The sequence below is a fragment of the Halichoeres trimaculatus genome, unplaced genomic scaffold, assembly GCF_033239565.1.
Source record: "Halichoeres trimaculatus isolate MK-OKI-2021-1 unplaced genomic scaffold, fHalTri1.1 fHalTri1_scaffold_14, whole genome shotgun sequence".
NCBI classification, from domain to species: domain Eukaryota; kingdom Metazoa; phylum Chordata; class Actinopteri; order Labriformes; family Labridae; genus Halichoeres; species Halichoeres trimaculatus.
In genome coordinates this window covers 7,849,763-7,869,651 of record NW_027437192.1, presented here as the reverse complement: position 1 = coordinate 7,869,651, position 19,889 = coordinate 7,849,763, and the positions used below count along the sequence as shown (strand labels likewise).

Sequence of the window (19,889 nt, the reverse complement as noted above, 5' to 3'; positions counted from 1 at the left end):
TGAGGACATGTGTCAGAACAAAAGGAGGAGACATAGATCAGGAATGAGAGAGAATCACATGATCTGATATGGACTGAAACATTTACAGTCTGAATAAGTTTGTGATTTTATTTCATTGAAAAACATGGCTGCTTCTTGGAAACTTGCTCTTGTTCTCTGCTTGGCCCTGATGGTGTCAAGATGCCCAAGTCTGGCCAGCGACCACTCCTCACACGACTCCTCACACGACTCCTCACACGACTCCTCACACGACTCCTCGCACTCCGAGGAGAGCAGTACACCCAGCAGTGATCATGGGAACTCCTCAAGCACAGACTCTGGACATGCTGACACTGACCACGGGAGCAGTGGGCACGGGGACGGTCATCACTCAGAGCCCATCACCACTCTTCCTATCGTGAGCTGGAAGTGGCATCATGTGTCCACGCCGTACATCGTCACCCTTTGGATCCTGGTCTCTTGGCTCTGCAAACTCAGTAAGTCATTAAAATGTTTGTCTGATGAGGGCTCAGAGGCTTTTCACACATTTTCTAACTCATTTATCAGGAACTTAAAGCTAACACCAATCAACTTGTCTTGAAGTATTCCCAACTTTGCAATGTTTGAAGAGTTTCATACTTATATTGATCTCCTTGTTGTTATCTACTTGCATACTTATAACAGAATGGTTTTGGAACTTGACAACAACAGGAAAAGTGTATATAAAGCTTTACAAGTGCAAAACACCTCATGAGATAAAGCATAGAGATGACAGTTAAATCAAGGAAGTGAAAAAATATTTTAAAAAATGTTTAAATACTGAAAACAAAAGTCGTGCTTTTTCGGAAGTGTCATTTTTTAGTGCATCAGATTTTTAGGTCGTAGCTTTCCAGGTCTTAGTTTATGTTCATATATTTTTAAAAAAGTTACAAAATTATTTATCTCAAGTTGTGGGTTTTGTTGTTTAGTTTAGTTAAATTTTTATTAGTTAAAGTAATCCTGAGATACTTCAGGCTCAGACTAAGTCATTTTTTTAACTTTCAAAAAAAGATTTAACCATCATCCAGTGTTTTCATCTTAATAAAAATGATAATTAAGTGAATTCTACACAATCACTGAGTTTCAGTCAGTCTGTTATTCAAATCCTGGTGATTTGACAGACCTGGACCATAAACTGTGAAGTCATAGGGGCCTGAAGCCTGACCTCTGTCAGATCACCTTATAAAGTGCTCGTCTCGTCCTGGAACATGGTCATTAGTGTTTCATGTGTACACAACAAATGTTTTGCGGCACTGAGGGCAATGTAAATGAATGAACGTGGGTGTTTTGTTTGTGTACATGTCCTCAGATATAAATATGGGGCTGCATATGATGCAGGAAATGAGTCTGTAAATACCATAACAGTGAAATCAGACACGGCTAAGTGACATCAGAAGTTACAGAAGTTGAGACAGTTTTGGTCATGGATAATCCGCCCTGAAAACTGTGACAGTCATGTTTGTGTTATCTTAAAAAAAGGTTTTTATCTATAACAAAGAAATTTGTCATGAATCGTTCGGCTGAGTCAGAAATTTAGCAGATATTTCTCTTTTGACTGTTGATTGAAAAAAGTTGTGAAAAATTATCACTAATTTTGAATCTTCAAATAAAATAAACATGGACTACACGCCTCCTCTCCTCCTGTTGTAACAAAGTAAGGCCAAAATACAGTCTTCTGACATCTTGTGTTAGGGAAAGAGACTGGCATTTTAAGCTACACTACTATTTAGTTACTGGCCCTTTACTATTGTACGGTTTTCAAGCCAAAATTCCTCTGTCACAGGCGCAGCCATTGGTAGCAGTTGTGCAGCCAGAGTCTGCAGAGTCAGTAGAGACTGTGAGGGATTCTGGGAGAATCTGAGTGGAGCTGGGTGACAAAAATGATGTATTTTTTCGTCAAGATTCGAATCACTTCTTGACTAGACCTCCCGACATATTTTACAATCCCCGAAAAAAATGCACAAGAACTGCAGCTGTCAATCATCTCTAGACTTGTTTTAACTCCTTAAACCTACTGAAAACAAAACTTTTCAGAAAAAAGAGGACTTGAATACAATGCAGCCAAATGATATCTTTAAATCACCACAACAATCAGACGTGAGAAACTTTTCTACAAGGTGAATTAATTTTTTAAAGTTTGACCACAGCCCATTTGGAATGACTGGGGAGCTGGATTTTTTGACCTATACTTCAGCCAGCCACCAGGGGGAGCAGTTGTGTGGCGATCTCATTTTGATGCATGGGCACACCCAGCTGTTTTTGCTCGTTGATGCAGTCATTACTCTCTTTTCCTGTTATTTAAAGTGGTTAGCAAACATCTTTTGGGTGCACTACAGTCGCCCATAGAGGGCACCCATGAGTATCTGTCTTTCTTCAGACTTTGTTTCCTCTTTTGTGATGTACAATGCTTGTTTTCTGCCCTTGTTTAGCCAGTTTGTCTGTCTTTAGAAAAAATGAAGGCCCATAAAATCAGGTTGTCATTTTCACCTGTCAGTCAGCACTGAAAACTTGATTTTGCAGAGTTTGAGTAGAGTTGTTTCACATTTCCAAACAAGAGCTCACAATGTGTCACTGATGTTGAAATTCAACCTAATTTACTATCTTATTTATTACCTCATTTAAACACATAGCACAAGGTGATTCAGTAAATGTATATGTAGTTAAGTCTGCATTTTATCTGTGGGTGAGGCTCCACGTTAGAATTATGACACATTTCATTGAGAAAAAAGTTATTTTTGACAACCTGACCAAAAAACGCTGTAATGTCTGACTCACCTGCTTCATAACAACCTTATTCTGACCTCTCTGTTTCTCAGTGAAGTTGACCTCTCAGCACGGAGCTGTAGGAACTGTAGAATGATTGAAAGGTTTTAATGGACGACCAAACACTATTATGTTGGATACATTAGGTCATTAGTTAATAAGGGTGAGTTAACGGGCACGCCACGCTTCACTGTGCAACTAAACGTTCGCAGAAGGATGATGTATTGCATTTAGATCACAGCAGAGACCGACATGATGCCTGTCAGAAGTTACACTTGTTAAGATTTATGACATTTTATAACACCTCAAAAGCAGCAAAGTGCTTCACAAGGACAGACATAGGGTATACACATGCCAGCATAAAACAAAAAACATAAATACAGAAGGAACAATACAGAAAAGAAGAAAAAAAACATTAACAAGACTCAAAACATTTAAAAGCTAGTGAATAAAAGTAGCTCAGAGGTTGCTACAGAGAACTTCTGTCGCTCATGAACAGCAGAGTTTCTGGTTCACACCTGTGCCTGTGTGTAATCTTACATTTCAAGTCCATCTTCCCAATGAGCCCATTGTCCCTTGTCCTCCTCTAACAGGACATGACTGTTAGCCAATATAAAAAAGAACAACAAAACAAAACAAAAAACCATCAAGTCATGATGATCAAGCTCATGAGAATCAGCGCTCTGTGTGCTGAAGGAATGCAGAGCGTCAGTTTTACAATGTAGACAAATCTACCTATTCTTCATGGAGGTGTTTGTGTATCAGTCATGCACAGCTCATCCACCCTGTCTGCGGCTCTCAGGCCCATTGATCACGGCTGAAGATGTAAGCATTCAAAGATGCTTTGTAGAATTTTCAGGAAATCCTTCCTGTTATTGACCGGATCAGGTGTTTGTTGTAACCTTAGACTGTATAAAACATGGTTGCAATCTCAGTTACGTCATACGTTAATTTTTGATTGAAGGCAAAAGATGAAGGTCGCAATACTGGAGAGGCTGATTCCATCTAACTTCCTGCTGATCTAGAAACAGGCAAAGAGGTGGCATTAAGGTGGTATCCTTGTGAATGGCCATTATGTCTAATGTGCTGATGTTGCTTTTAATGCAAAATGTTCACGTTAACATAATCAAGATGGATACGTCATAAAAGAGACCCAGCCAGTTTCTAGTCCCAAATTTGTTTAATACATCTGTTAAAATCAACATTTTATTCAACTTTCAAGCCGCCCCCAAATGGAAGTGCGAGGTACTACAGTTTTCTGTTTTTCTGCACTGGCTTCATTTTTCCACAACAAACGGTCAAACTACTTTACTCATATTCCCTATTCACCCATGATTAATTTTTTTTTCACATGCTAGCTGATATTTTTGTTTGCGTTAGCTAGCTGGTTAACATTAGCAAAGACAATGACTCAGATCCTATGCCAGTGTGACCAAGGTTTTTCTTAACATAGTTACATTTCCATTCAGAAGGAATGGCTTTTTTCAGACTGGTCTTGTTTCAATGATGGCACCAGTCATTCACTAACAATAAGTAGTCTTCTTTAAGCTAGCATTTGCTAGTGTCACCCCCTAGTTGTGAAGGTTAAAGGTCCCATATTATGCTCCTTTACTGCAGTTTAATATGGCTTATTGATGTCTTGATGAAATGGTAGTAACATGTTTTGGTCCAAAAAGACAATAAATCAAGCACAGCAGCATTGTTTCCAGGCTCTCATAGCCCCTCTGTTCAGAACGCTCTGATTTAGTGGGCGTGACCTTCATATGTAAATGAGCCAACGCAGATACTGCCCCGCTTTTCCGCATCACTGAGAGCGGTGCCATGTAACCATGACTACCGAGCTTCGAGTGCACAATGTTTAGAAAACATTGAAGCTTGTTTACTGTAACATTACAGGCTAAATGCATGCAACTATGTGGAAATACATGGAACTATGTCGCTGTTTACAGCCAGAAACAGAGCAGTGATGGCTCTGCAAATTCGGCAATCTCTTCCCTGCTGTGGGGAAGGGGTTCGGGGTATCTGCTCCAGTGGGCCAATCAGGTCAGACTTGCTCCTGATTGGTCAAAAAAGGGAATCGCTGACGTCGGCAAATCCCCAAAATCCAAACAGCTTGCTTCAGGTCAGGATTTTACAGTCACAAGCAGAACTTAGTACAGGTTTTGACATTAAATATCACATTTTGTGGGCTGGGAGGAAAGCCAAAGACCCACAAATTTCACTAAAAGACTTAATGTAGTGATTTTTGCACAATATGGGACCTTTAAGAAGCAGAGATGCAAGCGAGCTAGAAATTAGTGCTAAGTGCACATCTATCTTTATATAAATCTATATATAAAACAGCACCAGTTCACAATTAATATATCTAAACAAACTTACGAAAAAGGATTCATTAGGACTCAGTCTTCAATGGTGTCAATAGTGTTTTTCTTAAACAAGAGAAAATATTAAAAAGGGGATGTGACGTTTTTTCATATTTTTAAAAATAGATGTTAATTTAAAATGTTAGGCGTCAATACAAAGCGTTGCCAAAGTTTTAATTGTTAGATAAATGTGTGTTTTAGTTCATCCAAAAAGTCAAACAAGAATTCAACAAAATCAACTTGAGATTTGCTCAAACTGTGACATCACAAGTTGGTCAAAATCCTTAAAACCCAATTTTTTTTTTCATTTTAAAAGGAGAATCACTTCGTTGTTACATAGCAACAGTGAAGAAAAATTCTAGAATGTGGGATTCTGGAATACTGGGGCGGGGGGGGGGGGGGGGGGGTGTTCCTCAAAGAGACAGTAGCTTGAAAAATATGGAGTTACACTTTTTTTTAAATCTGTGTTTAAAGCTACCAAAAAGCTATGTAAGGGTAAATATAAAGTCTAATACCCCTTATTTTAGAGTATATACGCAGAATTAAGTCAAAATAAACCAGAGCGCTCATACCAACCAAGGAGAATTACGTTGTATTGATCAACAGTTTTCACCTTTTCCACAAACTGTTCAAGTTTCAGATTTCATACTAGTGTTTTATTGATGGAGAAACTACTCATTGGCTCATTCTCTGATTCATAGCTCTTTTTTTAATCATAGAGTTACTTTATTTAGAGACGGCCAGAGGACAGCTTTCTCAATTCACTCCGACACCGGGAGTCTTTAACCAGGACTGAGTTAACACCAGCGTCAATCATTACAAAACACAAACTACGGGACAAATTATTCATCTGCAGGTATTTGTTCAACATCTATCAAATGACCTCTGCTCTATCTATGACTCCCTCACTCCCTCACACACACACACACACACACACACACACACACACACACACACACACACATGCACATGCACACACAGAGAAAATCTGTGACAACAAACTTGAGTGACTGTGTTAGAGACCGGAAAACGCAAACAAATGTGTGACTAGTGAATGTTTCAAGTGTGACTGAAGGAATTTCCTGGAGATACGTTACTCCTCCTTTAATCTTAAAACCCAAACACACACACTCATCCATACACACACACACACACACTTGGCCATAGAGGAGTTACTGTACATATAAAAGGCTGAGAGCAGGAGTCTGCAAACTTCTGGCTTTGCTGCCATCACAGACTGTGGGAGGGATGAGGATACAAAGTGACTGAGATAGAAAGATGGTGAGGAACAAGCAAAAATGAAAGGCAAGTGACAGTAGCAAGACTAAGTGAGACAGAAGAAGCTCAGCACCATCGAAAAGGAGGATCAGAAGTGTGACACCTGAGGTTTAATAGCACAAAACTTAATTTTGGAGTTCAGCCTCTTTTTTTGCTCTTACTTTTGCTCAAAAAGTCGATGAAATGCATCGCCGTGGATGTGCACACCTCTGGCTGTTGGGGTCAGTGTTGCTGCTCTGCTCTCTGTCAGCTGTCACTGGCATTAAAGAAGATGTAGCGCCCACCAACCAGGACTCCCATGCGTCTCAGTCCAAGTCAAGCTTGAATAAGACTGAACACGGACATGGCTCTGCCATCACAGGAATACCAATCGTCACCTTCAAGTGGCATCATGTGGAGAGTCCGTATTTGATTGCTTTGTGGATACTGGTGGCTGGTTTGGCTAAGCTGGGTATGTAACACACATTTCAGGGAGTGAAATCTCCCTGAAATGTTACTGGTTCCTTGTGGTGATCTTACGATGTGAGAAACAGTTAGATGTGGCAAGTAGCAAAAATGCCAGTGGGTACTGTTATGTCACACATAGTTTGGATGTTGCAAAGTGAAGGAAATGATAACACTGGGCTATTTTTTACTCATATAAAGTAAAATAATTACAAATCTGTTCTGTCTGCAAACAATGGACAGCTCTGACCTTGCACAGGTTGGCCCACATACTGTATGACTGTTTCTGCTTTCTCTGCAGGATAAAAAATCTGTTTAGGAATCTATTTTTCAGCAAAAAAGTCAACTCAAAGAAAACAAGAATCCCACAGGCTATAAAAAATGCTATTTAGTGTTTCCATAGACAATAAGAACTCACGTCTCTATAAACAACATTTAATGGATTAATCATTGTAAAAGAGAACAAAAGAACAAAATAGGATGTAGGTAGGATGTGTTGTTTTTGGTGGCACTGGCCCAACACTTTGAAAAATGGAAAGGAGCACTTACCTTTACTTTACCTGGCATCATACTAGTGTTGGAATAAGATCCCTGCATGCAGGGTCCTTTAAACTTAAAGCAGAGGAGATGTGGAAAGTTATTTTAGTTAAGATGAATAGAAATACATTGAAAAACAAGTACAAAATCTTTTCTGTGTGCAACTTTACCAGTTCTTATTTGGCAAAGACAAGAGAGGGGATAGAGCAGGAAACAGGGAGCAGAGAGGAGAGAGTAACATGCAAAAAAAAAGTATAACAGGTTTGATTCACACCTCCTGCCAGAGAGCTTGCCTCTTCGAATGTGCAAGCTAAACTTCACCAAATTTGTGTCCAGAATTTTAAAATAATTTACCAGAAATTGGAATTTGACGAACCTAACTAGAAGTTTGAAGGTAGAAAAACACCTGTCAAATTGAGAATATATTCAGCATGGCATCACAGCCTTTGGGTAAGCCCCTTAGATTATGTGGTTTCCCAAGTGTGGCTAATACTAGCAGAGTTAGCATTTCTTGCCTTTGGCTTAACCAGACACAGCCTACTGACTTAGTCTTTGTTTTGTAAATGTACAGACAAATTGCGTGGCACTGCGAGATCCTTCTGCTGTGTAGAAATGGCTACCTTTCACATTCTAAACGATATGGTACCGATGCCCGGTACCTGGCAATCAGTATCGGCACGCAACAATACCTATTTTCTGTTTTTTTTTTGTGTTTATGTGGTAAAAAATATTAATTTGTTTCACAATAAAATCTCTTTTGTTTCAATTTAACATATTAACTCTCCAATATGTAACCCTGTAATGCTGTGTTCATGTCCAGCATGGAAAATCGGCTACTCTTCCACTTTCACAGTCACAAGGATGCGTTTAGGAACCTAAACATGGTACCTTCTGATTTTACATGAATCGGTACCCGGTCCTTTTAACAGAATTCGGTCGGTACCCATAAAAGTACCTAATTCGGTACCCATCTCTACTTCTGTGCCTGTTTTTTTTATTGAGTTACTCGAGCATTTTAAAATTATTGCAATAGCACTAATCACAGCTACAGCACCTGTTAGGCAGGTGGCTGTGCTACAACTTAGACCCTGAAGAGACTAAAATATCAAAAACTAGTGATTCTGGTGATTGTATTTAATTTAGTAGAAGAGACTTTGAGTGCATTATGGACATTATTACTAAAAATCTAAATCAGTGAAATTAAGAAAGAAGAAAACCTCAGTGCACACTCTTAATCAATATTTGGCAGTAGGACCTTAAAGCAGTCTTTAACACATTTTACCATCAAACATAAAGGAATCTTCCCTGTTTATTTTCTGTTCATTTAGTGCGTCATAGCTCATAGTAAGAAACTGATTTGAAAACTTGGATCTTATGGAGAAAGCCATGTGCACGGCATTCCTCTCAAAATGTAACAAAAAATATCCACAGTCTGCAGCAGTGAGCAGACGCGACACAGGATGCTGTTCCTGAGAACAGAAGAGTTTCTTCTTCTGTTCTCGTGTTTGTCTGTTTGAAGTTAAAAAGCAACAAGGTTAAAGCTCCTGCTGACTTAGAAACACTGCACTAAGATATGACAAAATTTCACCCAAAGTTGCTTTTCTGTGAAAAGAGCACATCAGCACAGCTGGAGTCCAGATACCCAGAGTTTGAAATAAAAGAGGACAGTTTGAAACAAATCAAACTTTATCTATAAAGTGTTTGTCATACGAAAAAAGATGTAAGTGCTTTACGCACATACCCTTCAACCCAACCACCCTTTGCCCACACAGCCACACAACCCACAGTCACTGGGAGACAAATGGCTCTAATGGTTCAGTGGGTTTGAATATTAAATGAGCTTCAGTGACACCTTGTCAGGACGTCCAGTCTTAAGAAAGAATCTGTTTTCATATCCCTTTGAATGCACCACCACGTTAGTTAATCATACACCAAGAGCAAAAAGTGACACTTTCAGTTGATCATTTGCAAGTTTTGCAACAAAGAAGTTTTAGTTTTATGGTTTAGTTAGATAGTTTAAACTTGTCAGCCCTAGCACACAAAATGTAACACAGGTTGTCTTTCACAAGCGTCTGTAAAGCTCCCGTGTGGAAATTTTGAACAGTTATGAAACAGGCTGAAATAATGAGGCCTCTCTGTGACCTGCAAAAAGAATAAGACCATCAGCAAGAAGTGTGATTATTTCTGTAGCGTCGTTTTAATGTGTTAAACCGTGAAGGGAGTTTCATTAATCAGCAGTTTGACTGTTGATTTTTCTTCAGAAAAACCACTTTTGTTTCTTCAGGGTAAAGATATGAACACAACTACTGTGTCCACAGGGGGCGCCAAAATATTGGCTTTAAATCTTATTGGTTTAAGATAAACAATTTTGCATTAATGAGATGTCCTTCTCTTCTCTCTTCTCTCTTCTCTCTTCTCTTTCTCTAGTTATTGAAGCCAACCATCATGTGACCAACGTGATCCCAGAGAGCGCGCTGCTCATCTGCTTCGGCTTCATTCTGGGCGGGATGGTTTGGGGTGCAGACAAGGTGCAGACCTTCACGCTGACCCCGACAGTGTTCTTCTTCTACCTGCTGCCACAAGTCATCCTGGATGCAGGCTACTCCATGCCTAACAAGCTCTTCTTCAGCAACATGGGGGCCATCCTGGTCTACGCCGTCATCGGGACCTGCTGGAACGCCGCCAGCCTGGGGCTGTCGCTGTGGGGGTGTCACATGGGAGGGGCCATGGGTAAGTCAGACCTCCTTTCCACTACAGTTGTTTTTAGCATGGTACATTCGTGGGTGAAATTAGGTCAACAGTCTCCTATTCAGACAGCCATGCTGCTGATGGGTCTACTAATCTACCAGCATCGGTTTGTATGGTCCTCAGGATGCCCGAGGGAATCAGAACATTTTGACGAAATGGATTTCCAGTTGAGCTCCAAATCCTGTTAACATCTTGAATACAAAAGAAAAATACCAAAAAAAGTAAACCAAACACAATAATACATCTTCAATTGGTTCTACTTTGTTAAATAAAGCCAGTACGTATCACAGATCTAGACTTGCAGTCTTTGAAACAAAAAAAGAAGTATTGCAGTAACTTATTTCCACCACTGGGGGAGCCCTTGGACCTTCGGAAAGCTGTAGATAAGGGTTTCAGAGCAGGGACTCATATTGCAGAAGTCTTTTGGGGTCAGCTTGTCCAAATAAAGCCACTGATTGGTTGGCTGACCAAAATAAAGATGGCAGACTCCCATCAGAAATCACAGCTAACAGAAATTATGTTATGTTATCCCCGGATGTCTTACTGATCAAGGAAAATTTCTCAGTATGCAACCGACCAGTCTACCTGGCATCCTGTTTCCACAATGCATGACGCTAATGCTGTTTGTCAATGTGGATGGCATGTTTTGGTGAATTACCGCCATCTACTGGAATGAGTCGGCATTACAACTACAATACAACAAAGCTAACGTTAGATGGTCCGTGAGATAGAGGTGAAGTTGTGCTAAAGAAATATGAATAAATCTTACTTCCAATTATACAAGAGGTGTTTACTTCTATAAAATTCATTAGCCCATATAAACCACTAATGGATTATAAAGTAGTGTTTTTTCCATCAGCTGTAAAAAATAAAAATCCCTTTCAGATTAATTTCAATAAAAGATATAGCTTTTATTGTAAGATTAGAAATCAAGTATGATGATTCTGTGTGATATGATTAACAAATGACTAAAAGGCCAAGATCTGCCCATAGATTGTTTTGCACATTTATAATTTAGAGAAAAAAAAAAACATCATCTGTAGCTCCGCTTCTGAAACTGAAAACCAGAGTAGTTTAACACAAAACAGACCCAACAGAACGGTCAAACTACATACTACAAGCAAAAGCAGTAGTACATTCACATGTAGTATGTAGTAGGCAGTTTGGAAAACAGCCTATCTAATTTTACTTAAATGTAGCAATAAATCATCACAGACTGCATTTGTTTTTGGACAGACAAGACCCAGGTAGTCTCTGAAAAGATATCAGTCTTCTCTGGGGCACAGAAAATAATCTGGATGCCATAGAAACAAATGGAGAGACACTCTATAAACAAAAGCGTTGCATGCGATAGCTGCGACCCTATAGTGTGAAAGAACTTAATGAATTCAAAGCTGGATTGAAGGCCAGTAGAAAGACTTGATCCACCTTGGATTAAAGAGAAGCCTGATTGATCGTTCTCCCTGCTCTTGTTGCTGCAGGTGACCTGGACATCGGTCTGCTTCAGTACCTCCTCTTTGGCAGTCTGATCGCTGCTGTGGACCCCGTGGCCGTCATCGCCGTGTTTGAGCAGGTTCACGTTAACGAGGTCCTCTTCATCATGGTGTTTGGAGAGTCTCTGCTAAACGACGGTGTGACAGTGGTACGTATACACACAGGAGGTGCTGTGCTTCAACTTTTTCTGTTTGTCAAAAAGTTTCTGCTCTTTAAACTGAGGATTATATCAAAATTCTTTTTCTTACAATCCTTCCCTTAGGTGCTGTTCAATGTATTTGATGCATTTGTGTCACTGGGAGGATCCAAAATCGACGCTGTGGAGATCATTAAAGGAATAAGTACGGACTGAATTTGAACCCATAAATAGGAGCCCATTTTTATTTAGTTTTAGGGTTTAGATTTTAAAACTTGTGTCTACTGTCTCTCCAGTTTCCTTCTTCGTGGTGGCGTTTGGTGGCTCCCTGGTGGGCTTCATATTTGGCCTCCTGATATCCCTTCTGACCAGATGCACCAAAAACATTCAGATCATCGAGGCGGGCTTCGTCTTTGTCCTGGGATACCTCTCGTATCTGACAGCTGAGATGCTCTCACTGTCTGCCATCCTCTCGTGAGTTTAACTTTTTTTCTGATTTGTTAAATCGTTTTCTGAAAGTCAGACTGAGAGGTTTTGTATTTCTGTGCAGGATCGTCTTCTGTGGGATGTGCTGTCAGAAGTACATCAACGCAAACATGGACGAGCGATCGGTTACCACGGTCAGATTTGTCATGAAGCTTTTAGCTAATGGATCAGAAACCATCATCTTTGTGTTCCTCGGGATCTCAGCCATCGATAAAGTGATCTGGGTGTGGAACACTGGCTTCATCCTCCTCACGCTCTTCTTCATCATGGTGTACAGATTCATCGGTAAGATTCTACCACCAAGTTTGTTAGTAAATCTCACATTATTTTATATCTACATCAATCAAACTGCTTTCTCAGGCGTCTTCTTCCTCACCTGGATCCTCAACAAGTTCCGACTGGTCCCCATTGAGCTCATAGACCAGGTAATTATGAGCTACGGTGGCCTGCGAGGGGCTGTTGCATACGGCTTGGCTACGATGTTGGACGAGTCAAAGATAAAAGAGAAGAATCTGATGGTCAGCACTACGCTCATCGTCGTGTACTTCACCGTCATTTTCCAGGTGCTCATTGACTGATTGAGGGTTTTCATACGTTCTAATAAAAAACACGTCACTTATTGATTTGTGGTTTGAATCTGTGTCTGTTTCAGGGAATGACGATGAAACCTTTGGTCCAATGGCTGAAAGTGAAGAGAGCTGCTGTGGCTGAGCTCACACTCATAGAAAAAGTGCAGAACAAGGTAAATCTCAGTTTTTACATCAGCACAGACTCCTTTAATTTCCCTTCAGTCGACCAAAACTGGATCTTTGTTCTTGTTTTTAGGTGTTCGATCACTTGCTTGTTGCCGTTGAAGACATTTCAGGACAAATTGGGCACAACTACATGAGGGACAAGTACGTAAAAATGACACTTAAACACTTTGCTTCCTAACATTTTGACACTTTCTGAATGAAGTTACAGTTTCTTCTTCTCTTTTATTGTGAAGGTGGAATCATTTCGAGGAAAACTGGATGTCCAGAGTTTTGATGAAGCCGTCAGCGAGGAAGAACCGCGACTACGTCTTCAACGTCTTCCACCAGCTGAACCTCAAAGATGCAATGAGCTACGTGGCAGAGGTGAGCGTTTTGTCTGCTGTTAATTTTTGGTTAAAGCTGCTGTGAGGGGTTTTGAGCTGAAACAAAAATACTGAAACGATAAAAAGATCCAATTTAGCAACAGCCTAAAGTAAGGAAGCCCATTTCCACCAAATAAAAAAGTGACTTCACTGCTTCACATTAGTTACCTCATTCTGAATAAGGTGACTACTTTAGGTGACTTTAGTAGTTTTAAGATATTTGGTACATTTTTTTTATTATTGTGTTGTCATTGCAGCTAAATAAATTGTGACAACACGATACAACGCACTGCAATGTGGATTATAACAGACTGCATAGAATGCAGTGGGAATTGTTTACACCACAAGATGACACTCCCAAAAACAACAACTTAAAAAAGAATACTGAGTATTCGAAAAATTGAACATCTCTCTTCATCTCTCTTAATTTTGTTTCTCATATTTTCAACTTTTTATTTCATAATTTTGACCTTTATTTCTTTGTTAGTGGGGGCAAGTCAGGTCTCATTTTCTAGTTTCCACCACTAGAGGAAGCTCCTACAACAAATCCTTCTGAACAATCTCAAAAGAAAAAAAATATTTGCCCTTGTATCTTGTAATTTAGACTTTTTTAAGGGCAAGTCAATTCTTAATTAATTAATTAATTAACTAATTAATTAATTAATTAATTTATTTATTTATTTAATCCAATCCAATACAATCCACTTTGTATTTTATTTTATTTCTATCTTATTTTAAAAGCACATTTTAAAAACAAAATAGTTAACCAAAGTGCTGCTAGTAAAAAAAACAAATAAGAACATCAATAAAACAAATAAGATAAATTAAAATAACACATAGAAACAAATAAGATATATTAATATTCTAGTTCAAGTCCCCTCTCTATTTATTTTTTACCTGACAGAAATGGGCTTCCATTTCGGTCAAGCAGTCTATTATTAGGAGGTTCCAATCTAAAAGCCAGGCTTAAAAGTACAAATAAGCATACTTTGCTTTGAGTGTGAAATTTGCTTTTAAGAACTATTTTTCTTCTCCTACAGGGTGAACGTAGAGGCTCTCTGGAGTTCATCCGCAATGAAAGTGCATTCGTCGATTTCAAGAAGAAGTTTGGCGATGAGTACTCAGAAATCATGCCTGACGTCACGGCTGACACGTCTGACGACCACTGTGGAACGTCAGGCATGAGGTGAGAAAGCCCTTCAGCATCATAATCACAGATTAATTTGCTGATAAGTCTTGATTATTAATTAACTTTCTGATCACGGCTAATAATTTTTCTCTCCCTTAGAAGAGACCCTGTGCCGTCAGTGAGCCTGGAGATGCACGAGCAGGCCATGAACGGTATGAGGGAATCAGAGGACGTCAACACACACCACCTGCTGCAGCAGCATCTGTACAAAGGCCGGAAACAGGTCAGCACAAATCAGGTTTAACCCTCATCTAAACATTAAAGGGTATTAATACAGGATACTGATACAGGATATTCTTCTTTTATTGGTTCGTAGCATCGGCACAGGTACAGCCGAACTCATTTCGATGTCAACAAAGACGAGAACGAGGTGCAGGAGATCTTCCAGAGGACTATGAGGAGCCGTTTGGAGTCTTTCAAGTCTGCAAAGATGGGTGTTGCTCCCCCAAAGACCATATCGAAGCACCAGAAGAAAGACCAGCAGCAAAAGGTCTGAGTCTCAGAGCTCAAAGGAACATTTACCAAATACTTATGATGTCGTTTTTCACATTTTCAAACACACTTTTGACATGAACTTCCTCTCTTACAGATGCCAAATGGAAAATCAATGGACAGAAGTAGAAGCTACTACTCTGGAGATGAAGGTTTGTGCCCTAAACTCAACTGAGTGTGTTTAATTTATGAAAAGTTGTGAAAATCTTCCTCTTTGCTTTTTTAGATTTTGAGTTCTCAGAGGGAGACAGCGCCTCAGGATACGATCCGACGGGCAATTCATTCCCCATGAGGGTCACGTACAGAGCAGGAGGTAAAATATGTCCATCATTTTGTTTGCACGCCTATAAAACTCATTAACTGAGTGAAAACTACCCGTGGAAGCCTTCAGAAACACAACAGCTTGTTTTTCTATTTAACTCTTTGAGAACTAAGATAGTTTCTTCTCTCCATCCAGCCGGCATTGAGAATCCCGCCTTCATGCCCGACCTGGACCCCATGTCAGCGGTGCAGATCCCCCCGTGGCTGGCAGAGGCGGAGCTCGACAGCAGCACGGTGGCTCCCTCTCAGCGAGCCCAGGTGAGGCTGCCATGGACGCCCAGCAACCTGCGCCGCCTGGCTCCCCTCCGCATCAGCACACGCTCCACTGACTCCTTCATGCTCGCTGACGGCTCCACCGCACAGCAGAGAGACAACGAGGAGCTGCCTCCACCTCCCAGTCCACCTCCATCTCCACCCTTACCTCCACCTCGCAGAGACGAAGGTCACATGTAGCCCTCCTCCTTCCTCTGCTTTCCAGAGACACTGAGCCTCACCTCAGACTTTGAGCCTTCTTAAAATATTGACCAGGGAATGTTTTTTTTTCTGTTGAATCTTAATTTAGACCAAACACTCACACTCTTTAACCTTTGTGCCTGTTTCTCCAACTTCATACTCCACTGAGCAGAGAGAAGCAGCACACGCTGTGTGCACAGTGGCATCTTATTCACCAGCACATGTTGAACATTGTCTTATTTTCTCCTCTGTTTTAACATGAACTAGTCAAACTGTGCAAAACCTTCCTTTGAAGGATCTTATTCTCCTTGAATGTGACACAGAAATGTATCCAAACTGTAAACATTTATAAAATTTGGTGTTTTTTTAAGGATGTTTTATGTATTGTTAATGTTAGAGAAACTAATCCACCTTAATAATTGGAAAAGAACAGTTTTATTTGTTCTCTTGTTTGTCTCTGATCAGCGCTTAATGTTGAATTTTAATTTGAAGGATATTGACTACTGTAAAAATATCTCATGTATAATAAATTAATATATTTATTCAAAAATGAGGTTTACTGTTGTTTGGATTTTTTTATCATATAAAATCTGACCTTTGAGTCACATTTATTCAAATTTAATGTTTAAGAATGGAAAGAAGACTGACTCATGGAGTTTTTTTTCAGTATTTTTAGGTATTAAAAACCTCTTTTGTCGACCCTTTCGGGGAATTAGTGAAATAATTAAATTTTGTAGACTGATAGATAAAACACATTTCATTATAAATAATCCATTTCTGAAGTTTCCAGTTGCTTTGTAACATAATCCAATATCAACTTTTCATTCCCAGAATCCTTCAGGTAAAAATGAGATCCATCAAACATCCTGATGGTGAAATCTCCAGAGGTGATTTCTTTCCACGCTGTTAAAAAAACAAGCACAGATATGATCATTAAAAACTGCAACATCTCAGTTTTTGATACTTCTCACACAGAAACTCACATAAGTCCTGTGTTTAACTGATTGACTGTTAAATAATCTAAAACTTCACCTTGTAAGTCGTGAGGAATGTCGCCCTTCCCGTCAAAACATGTGACCGGGCAGGAGAGGAATGGATCGTCTGGTTTGTTACACCTGCAGGAAAACAAGTTTAACCGCTCACTACAAATAATCAACAGATCCCCAAACTAATCTTAATTTAAATGTCAAAACAGATTAAGTTAAGCAGCACAGATGTGAGCTCACCTGTAGTTCTCCACAACGTGCAGGTCGGCTTTCAGGGCAGGAAGGAAGAGTTTTAGGATCTCAGGGTTCGACAGCAGCTCGGGAGGAGTTCCTCCAATTGAAGTCATCCACTTGAGGAAATCATCGTCTGATAATTCGCTTCTCTTTGGGGCATTGATACGGGTCTCAGACTGAAAGAACAACAAATAAGAGATTATTATAAACCCCAAAGCCCAGACCATTAACATGAGATTATTAGATATTTGCTGTCATCGCCAGGCTCATTCATACATCTTAAAACATGCTGAACAAAGATTTTGTCAGACTTTTCTGTAATTTAAAAAAGTAGTGCAGGAAAAGTAGGGATGGTTGTTGGAATAAGATGAAGTCTGACAGGTTATGCTACATTTATTGATCTTTCTAACAGGCAAATTTGCAGCATTATAACGTAGGTAAAGTGATCGATTATTTTTAGCAGAGGGTCATGAGGAATACTACTCTTAAAATCAAGTTTACACAGGAATTAAATCCATCTACAGAATTTGCAGATTGTTTATATTATTCCACTGTTTTCACACACAATTCCTCATCTTTTAGGGTTCAGGTAAGTGTCATTAGATCGATAATGGATTAAAAGGTCTTATAAACTCACATAAGGTGCAGAGGCTCCGGACAGGAAGATGTGAACTGGCTCCACATTGTGAACTCTCTTCAGAGCGTCTGCGACAGCAAAACTTGTGAAGGCACCAAAACTGGGACACAAAAAGAAACACTAAATGTTAAGTATGCAACCATTACAGCACACATTATGTTACATTTTGAGCCTTGAATTGTTGTCATACCTGTGGCCGAAGAGAGCAAACGGCTTCTCTTTCAGCACAGGTAACAACACGCCAATGACCTCGTCCACAATCTGCTGCATGCTGTGGAAAAAAGGCTCTTTGGCTCGACTCTCTCTGCCTGGAAGTTTGACAGCAAGAACTAAAAAAGAGAAAATATTCACAGCACTTTTTAACATGATTGGACTCTAATTTCACAGTGCAGGGTGTGATTTTAACTTTGCAGCATGTTTGAGGTGTTTTACCCTCTATGGAGCTGTTGAGGACATTTCCCCATCTTGCATAGTGAATTGACCCTCCACCTGCCCAGGGGAAGCAGATCAGCCTGCTCACAGCATCTGGCCTCCTCTTGAAACAGTTCACCACTTTATCCATCCTTTGAAAATAAGACAGAGCATGCATGCAACCACCACTAAAGCTGTTCACCTTAAAGCAAATGCTCCTCATACTTGATTTTAAAAAAATGAAGTCAAACCTGTTGTTTCTCCATTAATTTCTCCAAGAAAAACAGTCACAACTCCTCATGCTTACTGTGAAACTTCCTGGTTATTTTCTTCTGTGGTTCATCATGCAGCTGTTGGTCTATTCTATCCATGGATTACGAGGACATCTACAGACAGGACCGTGTAATTACATGATGAGATAATGCATTGCTTTCATGATTTTTGATTGTATTATGTTAAATATTCGAAATGAAAAGTGGCTCCATGATGAATGATGAAGTTACAGTAGCTCATATAAAAGCAGCTATTTTAAAACCATGACGTAAGAAGTTGATGAAAGTTCGTCGGAAGTGACGTTGTTTTCTACGTTTGGTATTTCCTGACGGATTTCCCTCGGTGGAGGAGCGGAGGAGGGAGGAACAGCTTCATCAAGTTAGACAAAATAAAGCAGAGGAGTACAGGAAACCGAGAGATAACTATGTCAAATTTAGGTCCCTAAGAAGCAACTGAAGGGATGCTGTTGAAGTGAACGCAGCAAAAAGCAACACAGAAAGTAATAGTCCCGCATTCCGAATTTATTCAGTTAAAGGCATTTTAAGGATATGCTTGAGAAATTAAATTTGTATTATTTACATTGTTTGAGGGAACTGGAGTACTTTCTCTAATAAGACAATAAGCCAACAAAATTACTTTTTTGAAATATATATATAGATGCATTTTCTTCATACCCCTGATAAAAGTCTCATATTACAACAAAATAATAAATTTCTCTGAAATTAATCATACAAATGAACTACAACTAGATGTTTAGAAATAAAAAAAAGCTAAAATAGCACCAAATAAACATAAAAAAATTGGACTTTAAAAAAATTCATCTAAACCAAGTCAAAACTGAAGAAAATGAATGTTTATGTGGCTATCTTGCAGACACATTTTCCCATGCAGTGCTTTTCACAACTTTGTTGTTGTTTTTTTTTTTTTTGCTAATTGGGACAAATGTAATGTTTATTCTTACATAATTCATTATCAATTGATTAATTATTGCAAAAGTAGTGTTCTAGAAAGTAGTGAGACTGGTCACTTTGATGGGTAAGTAAATAAGTAAAAAAAAGAAAGAAAGAAAATAAACCAGTACTTTGGAATATGTAACCTTTTTGAGAAACTACACTAAAATTAATGATATAAAGAGTATTTTAATGTTTGTTTTTATGTATTACACTTTTTCATATATTAGAGTCTTGCGCCATAAGCATATGCAAGCATTTGCAGGTGTACCAGTGCTAAAAGGTAGCTCAGAGTTAAAATACTTTGAAATGTAAAATTTCAACCCTATAATCTTATTGGAGGACACAGCAAGACTTCATTACTTTTGTGATTTAATTTTTTTCATGTTTTTTAAAGTCTACAAAGGAGACTACACATTTTCATTCAATATTTAAAATGGCATTGATACAAAAACCTTGTCTTAAATGAGTCAGAATAATCAATGAAATGGCTTCCAGTCTAGATGGATATCAGCTGAAACAGTGAAAAGCTATTTTTTCATTTTTCCAATGATTTTTC

At 39.2% G+C, this 19,889-nt stretch overlaps 2 protein-coding genes across 2 annotated transcripts; one reads left to right on the top strand and one right to left on the bottom strand.

Moving 5' to 3' along the window:
* Window positions 1-124: 124 nt before the first annotated feature.
* On the top strand, window positions 125-15,839 carry slc9a3.1 (solute carrier family 9 member A3, tandem duplicate 1). The gene is made up of 16 exons (XM_074687616.1): window positions 125-476; window positions 9,831-10,133; window positions 11,633-11,793; window positions 11,908-11,986; window positions 12,078-12,255; window positions 12,332-12,552; window positions 12,628-12,830; window positions 12,920-13,009; window positions 13,093-13,163; window positions 13,256-13,385; window positions 14,425-14,570; window positions 14,673-14,796; window positions 14,890-15,063; window positions 15,163-15,217; window positions 15,292-15,378; window positions 15,523-15,839. Exons 1-16 carry the CDS (start codon window positions 125-127, stop codon window positions 15,837-15,839), a joined length of 2,691 nt encoding a protein of 896 aa, XP_074543717.1.
* Window positions 15,840-16,379: 540 nt separating this feature from the next.
* olah (oleoyl-ACP hydrolase) lies at window positions 16,380-18,489 on the bottom strand. Its single transcript, XM_074687618.1, has 7 exons — window positions 18,359-18,489; window positions 18,129-18,259; window positions 17,887-18,025; window positions 17,697-17,796; window positions 17,066-17,235; window positions 16,872-16,954; window positions 16,380-16,742 (listed from the first exon to the last, which is right to left on the bottom strand). The coding sequence occupies exons 2-7, from the start codon at window positions 18,256-18,258 to the stop codon at window positions 16,600-16,602; spliced, it is 765 nt and encodes a 254-aa protein (XP_074543719.1). The 5' UTR covers window position 18,259; window positions 18,359-18,489; the 3' UTR covers window positions 16,380-16,599.
* Window positions 18,490-19,889: the final 1,400 nt, after the last annotated feature.

Bases quoted from the DNA above. Each gene is read 5' to 3' on its own strand.
- olah (XM_074687618.1), bottom strand. From the start codon at position 18,258: ATGGATAAAGTGGTGAACTGTTTCAAGAGGAGGCCAGATGCTGTGAGC. The intron at 16,955-17,065 runs GTGAGCTCACAT...GTTTTCCTGCAG, and splicing joins CACGTTGTGGAGAACTACAG to GTGTAACAAACCAGACGATC. The intron at 16,743-16,871 runs GTGAAGTTTTAG...TTTTTTTAACAG, and splicing joins CATTCCTCACGACTTACAAG to CGTGGAAAGAAATCACCTCT.
- slc9a3.1 (XM_074687616.1), top strand. From the start codon at position 125: ATGGCTGCTTCTTGGAAACTTGCTCTTGTTCTCTGCTTGGCCCTGATG. The intron at 10,134-11,632 runs GTAAGTCAGACC...TTGTTGCTGCAG, and splicing joins TCACATGGGAGGGGCCATGG to GTGACCTGGACATCGGTCTG. The intron at 13,010-13,092 runs GTAAATCTCAGT...TCTTGTTTTTAG, and splicing joins TAGAAAAAGTGCAGAACAAG to GTGTTCGATCACTTGCTTGT.